Here is a 7,500-nt window from a genome sequence, read left to right as displayed (position 1 = left end):
TCGACCGTCTAAACTTATTTTGTGTGAACGAGAATGTACCTTCTAATTAGGAATGATGAGTGTGGTCTTTTCAGGTAAGAGCATGTTGCGTCGAGATCATGTTTTGCTCTCCGCAGCGTGTGCACTTGGTTTGCTAATTTTATTAACTGAAAAAAAAGCTATCAATATCTCTTGGTTGGAACAGCCGATATTTCGCACCGTTTAGAATGTGAAATCAACCAAAGTTGCGGAACTGATTCATATCGGCACATCTGGCCTTCAAGACACGAGAAAAGGAGCTTTCTCACGCTATTTTGCTCTCGCTGAAGAATTAATGGATTCCAACAATACAATAACGCCCAACTAAAGTTCGTTTAAGACTTAACCGCCATGTTTACCATCTCCCGTTAATGCGTATAGCCAGGTTGAAAATGGTTGAAACTTGAATAAATTGACTTGGAATTTAGTTTTAGTTTTCCACAACTCAAGCTGAAAAAAAAAAATGGCCAAAAAGGTATTTTGAGTGGAGCGTTATTTCCTGTTCACTTCAGCTTCAATCTCTCTCTTTTATGAACAGAACACGTTAGTGATGTTAAGAGGGAATGAATGTCACTCAATTTCGGCTAGAAAGCGGTTGCCAACCGGCGTAAAACGGTCATGACACAGGCCTTTCCTGGGGAAACACACTTCAGCTCTCAACAGAAAATTGTTGGCGCGGTTGTTTTCGGAAGATCACCAAAACTGTCGCCCCACTCAACAAGATCACTATATTGACTTTGTAGTTTGTGAGAAAGCCTTGCGCCTCGATGAATGAACGCTTCTGGCAAACACCTCATTCGAAATTATCTCAAAGTGATAACCTCATCTATCATGGTCTATTATTTGCTTGCATTCTTAAAATTATTTATTCTGACTAATCTTGAACTTTCGGAGTTCTGTTATTCAAAATGTGCTTTACACCGATGCTTTAATAAAACAGACTGATGTCTTATATTGAACCATTTAACTTGAATACTATCTAATCCCGAGATAACAAGTCGTGATATATGTGTTTGGATATTTATGACCATTCCTAACAAATTTGACGGGTCGTTTGGTGATCCCTTGGCATCAATTGAGCCTTCCCGTCAAAACGTTTCCACCTTAAGCTGAGACTCCGACCCTAACGTAATCGAAACCGCGCGCATCTAACAAAGTGTGAATATGGTGGCTTTTTCGGATTAGGATTGAAATTTAAGAAATAAGGCTAATTTATTTAAATATTTGTCTTTTATATCCTCTCACCTACCCGGCAAAAACCACTGAAGACAATGTAAAAAACACCAGGTAAAAAATTGAAGGCTTCATCGCAAACGCCCTGCCGCGTTAAAAATGGTAGAACCGTGCGTTTGATCCAAGATTTATAACCATGAAGATAGCGAATCACTTTCATGATGCTCTGTGGCCTTTGTTGACTTCATCGTAACAGTTTGCCAGGTTTTTTGTTGCGAGGAAAAAAAAACTTTCTTTCCTACTGGTTAAACAAAGAAAGTAAACTGAACATTTGCCTTTAAAATTGTTTCACAACAAAGATCCAGCCACGACAGATGGTTACACACCGTTTAGTAAACTTGATTGTCTTCACAAAAAACAGCGGCATCCTTTATTATATTCCTCGTTTTGAATAATTTTTGGAACCTTGCGAAAACACCTATTCAGAAGGGACTAGTGGGCAGGCAGATGCTTGTTTACGTACAGGCGCAGTTTCATAAATAAAGATATATAACTTCCTTCAATCATTCATACGAGTTAATTAAAGATTTGGAAAGATCGGCCACACGTAATTTGAACATATCGTTTTAGCATGTCGCTAACGTTAATTGCTTACAAAAAAATTGCAATCACATTTTCTTTGTTTTCTACTTTTCACTAGAAGAAATGATAAAAAAAAAGTAGGAATGTAAGGGCAAATTTCTTAGAAATGATGGAAGACTTGAATTTTTTTTAAATTAGGGAAGTGGTCGAAACCAATATAGACGGAAAATGGATTTTGTCAGTTGTGATCGTCCTAATGAAATACAATGGAACATGTATATTGATGATTGTAAGGATGCTTTGACAAGGGTTTAATGTTGTGCGAATGGCCCGCATCTTTCAGTTGATTCAACATGTTATTTAAAACATCGTTATGAAAAGAAAAATCGACTCTGCTTTCGCACCTGACGAAACAAGGCAAATGTTAATATTTTTATCTGGAAGAAAATGGTCTATAAAAGTTCCTCAGCAGAATTCTTTGTGAACAACACTAGTAGTTTCATCATAAGGTCTGAGCGAGAATTGAAATGAAAAAAGGGGTAGACTTAGGGAAAGCTTTTTTACTCTTCGTTTTCAAGGAAAGGAGAATGATATTAAACTTTTTTCGATATTGTTAAGGGGCTTATATCGATGTAATGGGGTATTTGCCAAGATCCGTTTTAATTAAACTTTTCTATCTATAATTTATATTTGATTGGTAAATTTTCAGTGAATTGAGGTATGTGTGGATTTCGACTTCGGTTCAAACACCCGACTAAGGCCTATTTAAATGTTGTCAACATTTTGTTGAAGCAGATGTTGGGAGCGTTTGAACAGGTCGTTCAATGTAGTTGAAAGGGTAGAAAATTTAGAAACCTTGTTGAATGAAATTTAAACCGATTTGAACTTTCATTCAACATGGATTCAACATTTCTTTTGTTATAGAAAACGGTGGCTGGAGTTGAAACCGTCGAAACAGTTCGTTCAACATTTGTTGAACACGCGCGTGTTCGCAGCTGGCCGTAACTGGACGGGAGAGTCTGGTTTCTTGTTCTTAGTTCCTCGCAATCAAAGTGCTGGCGCGATCGATGTTGAAACCTTTTGAACGATTTTTGCACAACGTTTGTTTTTGCTTCCAAAATCTGACCAACGTCCGTTCAACTTTATTGAATGCATGTTGAAGCAACAAGGACATTAACATTAGCTGAATCATACGTATTGTAATGCGCAGTTTCATGTTTGGCGTTTTTTTAATATTCACTTTCACCAAGGCGGAAAGGAACTATTCACAGCATGCTAAAAAAATAGAACAAACAATGGCAAAAAGGAGGAACTGCATTGCCTAGTTGCATTATTCAAATAATGCACTAGTTTTTCCACTAAATGAAAACAAAAAAAAAACGTTTAAAAGAATAAACTGTAAAAACTAAGGTAAATCATGAATGGTAGGAAATCGTGCATCTTCGTTGAGTTTTGTGTATGTTCCTCAATTCAAACACCGAAGAAAAATCCATTCCTTAATTGTGGGTGGCACGTGTATAAGAGACAAGTTTATCATGTGACTGGAGGATCATTTTGATTGTGAAGGAATATCGAATATTTGACATTGCCACTGGATATTAGCGTTTCAGAAGTAAACCACCCACACTATTTAAGCACGGTTACCGACATAGCTTTTTTATCAAATTTAATGGAAAATGGACTTGCTCATATCTTAGGAGGATATTGGAAAGCACACGCTGGGCTCGACACGATAAATAGATCAACTATGTTGTCGCCATATACGAAAGAATATTTTGTCTATCATGACAACTGTCTTTAGGCATACATCGATGCATTTGCTTGAGCTATGTTTATATTTACATTAACTGATCTTAGCTGCCCTCTATGTTACCCACTCAAGTTTGTGTTTTTGGGAAACTATGCTGTTTTATATTAAAACAGGTAATTGAGTCGTGGGAAGATTTCTCTCCGGTCGTGTAAAAATCAGTAAATGTGAGGTTGGCTTGCTTCAGTAAGATTTTAAAAGTGCACAAACTATGACAACTCTCAATTTGAACAGGTATCTAACCCCTTGGCTTTTATGAGTGATCAATACGTAAATTTTCTTCACAATTTCAATGGAAGTTCAGTCAGACAGGTTTTGAGAATGAAGTGTATTATCAGCTTAAGAGGTGTGATCTTGATATGACACCAAAATTTTCATAACTACCCAACAAAGAACTCTATGACCATGGTACTAGCTGAGAAAATGAACGTTTCGATCGTGTTTCATCGGACCGATGTGAGATACAGCTCCATTGTTTAGGAGTTTCAGAAGCAAGGAGATTGGTTTATTTTGCCCCAAATCCTGGAGTTGGATTTAGATCCTACAATATCTAGTGAATCTAAGGGCTTGCTGGATGAAGAATACGACTCCGAAAGCCATTAGACAACTGCCAGATAAATTCGTATGACGTATCGTACGACATATCGTCGGTTCAGTCGTCCCCACTCTTCCTCCCTCCTTCATTTTCTTTTGCTGCATCCTAGCCCGTTTTGAGAACTGTTTGCCAGGTGGACGTGGGGCAGTTGCTAAGCTTAGTCAGGAGCCACGAATAGGAGCGTAAAACGCCACTGTATTTGTAGTTTTGATTTTCCCGCGAAAGCAGACCTTTCCAGCCAATCACAAGTCTTGCATGAGAAATTATTACCCGTGGGATTGAGAATCTTGTTTAAGAACTCGTCTGAAAATAGCTTGACCTGTCGATCGGAAATGGGGTTACGTGGAGTTGGTATCGGAGTTGTAGGCTCTTGTTCATGGGCTCTTGGCTCTGTTTACCATACTTCACGTCATGTGTATCGGTACACAAGAATGAGAACGAGAACGGGAAAAAAGTGTCCAAGAAAAAAAACGAATTGGCTTCATGAGCAAACACAATGAATGATTTGCCAGTAATCGGAGACTACGTTATGCGTAAAGGGTTCTGAGATCGCCACGGGGTAAACACTACAAGTCCCTGGAAAGAAATGTACGACGAAAGCAGTGATGTTGGACAAAGAAAAACGCATTTTCGACGGTGTATTGAGATTGTTTTCTTTTTAGTTTTAACGCGTTAGAACAACAACATGGCTGCTGTAATTTTACTCCCTCTAAGGAGAGAAATTGTTGTGCGGGAGGATGGAAATTGCGGAATTTGGTTACCGATTATTACGGTGTGGGGGGATGAAACCAGCAAAAGAAAACACGGGGAAATCCGAAAGTTGTCAAGCAAATTTGTTGAACATTTCATGGGTTTTGGAGCCGTTACGTTTCGGTCCTGTCGAATTCAGTGGAGGAACATGTGAAATAAAAACTGTGGACAACTTAAGTTGTGCAACGCTGCTCAAAGAGGTCTATTTGTACATTTTCTACTAAACAAAAAACAGGTCACTTTTAAACCTGTAATGGACACTGATTTTTCGTCTTCTGTGGTGACAAAGAAGGGATTACTTTGATGTATTATTTAGTCCGGTATATGAAAGTCTTTAACGTATCACAACTTATAGCTCTGCAAACGTATTCAGCACGCGTAATGACCTCTGAAAAGGCTTTAACGTATCACGACTTATAGCTCTGCAAACGTATTCAGGACGCGTAATGACCACTGAAAAGGCTTCATTAAGTCAATTGCCTCAAACGTACTCCTAATCGTGTACTATTTTGAGACCATGCATTACTTGATATAGCTAGATTTCACAATCGATCTTACGCAAGCCTGAAAGAGGTTAAGCGATAGATTTTACCTTTGTAATTACACAAAAACGTATTTATTTAATCAATTTGCCAATAAAGGTAGGTGAAAACACAATAGAACACTTTTCACACAAGTATTAGTCATCTCCATGTCTCCCAAAATCGAATTACGGTCGTTTCGCCTACTGTCTGTTCGCCTACGTCTAGAGTCGATTCGCCTACGTCCAATATGTCAGTTCGCCTACGTCTTAAACTCCGTACCATGACTGTCATTTTGTAAAACAGTTGACCACCTTGAAACAACATAGAAATGAAAATAAATAAAAACGAAAGATTTGACTAACCGGTCGTGTGGATAGAAAATTCGTGCCACTCGTGTTGGCAAAATCTCAACCGCTACACTCCGCAAATTTAACAGACTAAGGCTTAGGTTCGGGCGCAAAGTCTATTAATCACACATTGGCCCTTTCTTTGCCGTGGACCGGAATGCTTCGAAAAAAGATTGATAATAAGTAAGTTCTATTTGTATTTTCTTTCCTTCTCTCCGCCATTTTGTTCGGATCATTCTCCCGCGGATTTTTTAACTCGCCCCAGGCTTCACGATCTCTCTGTTCCGAAGAAATTATAGATTTGCGTTCTTCTTCGAAGCACTCCGGTCAACAGCGAAGGAAAAGGCAACCCCTGAGCCTGATTAGGATTAGCTTTAAAATTGCCAAATTGAAGTCGATGTTTCGGTAGTGTAGAGGTTAAGTGCATTTGCTCTTAAGCCATTGAACCTAGTGCGACATCGTTCGGTCAACTTTTTCTAATTTTTGAAACAAAATTTTTCTAAGGTTTTTTCTCCGCTTTTCTTTTTAATTCTGAGTGACATACGCTGCTAATCTATAATTGTAGTCTTAGTCCGGGTTCATTTCGCGACATTTTAGAGTAAATTCGTTAATCAGTCACTTTTACGTACAAACTTATTTATTGCTTACATATAAAATGAGTTCACAAATGCAATTTAATTACTGCAAGCAACTTTTTGAGATTAATAATCATACTAATAATCATTAAGTTTTACCTATTACATGCGGGGACGTTTGGGTTGTCCGCGTGACTCCCGCCCCGTAAAACAGATCATTGGCGATTAATTAACAATTATTCCATGAGCGCGCGTTGGATATGAGATGGTAAATAGCCAACGAGGCGCGTAGCGCCGAGTTGGCTATAACCAGTCTCACATCCAACAAGCGCGAATGGAATAATTGTTTTATTAAATTCCTTCAACTCCAAAAATTTGGAAGTACGAAATACGAGCGGAAAAAGCGAGCAAATCCGAGCGAAATCGAAAAAAACTTGATGAGAACTGATGCGATGTTGTGTAATACCTTGTTGTCAGACAGACGCAGGCTCATCACAAAAACATTTCTTGCCTTTTCGCGTACTTCTAAACGTCGGAATTGATCCAAACTTTCCACAAAAAAAGTTTTTTTTCTCCTTTTTGGCTTTATTCAAAGAGAAATTTGGCATTCCGACGAAAACATTTTTAGTTTAGCAACGCTTAACGCAATCATTTCCCATATAAGGTCAAACCAAGGTATATGAGCTGATAACCGAGATTGAGTGAACCAATCAGAGCCCGCGAAATGCATTATCCGAGGTTGAGAATTTAATAATAGACAATATTCGTATTCTCGGTATTGGACTGGAACTAGCTTGCAATGGAGGCTAATGCGGGGGAATATATTAGAAAGTATTTGCATTTGAAAAGATTCCCCCGCATTAGCCTCCATCGCAAGCTAGTTCCAGTCCAATACCGAGAATACGAATATGGTCTATTCTAATAAACTCGCAACATCGATACAAACATTGAACCACCCAGTAAAGTGAGAACGAGCTAATTTCTTACGTACCTTATCCTTTATTGATATGTTAATGAAAAGTCTCCCTTTCCCTAGTATAGGCCACTAAAGGACCCCGCTCAAGACACAAGTCTACAGAAATAACGCCTTAGCTAGCAGTCAGATATAATTTTTTGCATCTAAGTTTGC

General features: G+C 38.5%; 2 protein-coding genes across 2 annotated transcripts in view; one reads left to right on the top strand and one right to left on the bottom strand.

The window, feature by feature from the left end:
- LOC138056963 (carboxypeptidase A2-like) overlaps positions 1-1,710 on the bottom strand; it is a 23,140-nt gene extending 21,430 nt beyond the window's left edge. The window contains exons 1-2 of the mRNA XM_068902960.1: positions 1,578-1,710; positions 1,268-1,489 (exon numbers count right to left, since the gene is read on the bottom strand). Of these exons, the coding sequence (XP_068759061.1) occupies positions 1,268-1,326 (59 nt within the window). The 5' untranslated portion in view covers positions 1,327-1,489; positions 1,578-1,710. The remainder of the gene's footprint in view (positions 1-1,267; positions 1,490-1,577) is intronic.
- LOC138056966 (uncharacterized skeletal organic matrix protein 5-like) overlaps positions 1-7,500 on the top strand; it is a 39,046-nt gene that overhangs the window by 14,029 nt on the left and 17,517 nt on the right. The window lies entirely within an intron of this gene.

The sequence above is a fragment of the Montipora capricornis genome, chromosome 7, assembly GCF_036669925.1.
Source record: "Montipora capricornis isolate CH-2021 chromosome 7, ASM3666992v2, whole genome shotgun sequence".
NCBI classification, from domain to species: Eukaryota; Metazoa; Cnidaria; class Anthozoa; order Scleractinia; family Acroporidae; genus Montipora; species Montipora capricornis.
This window is presented reverse-complemented; position numbering and strand designations above follow the sequence as displayed.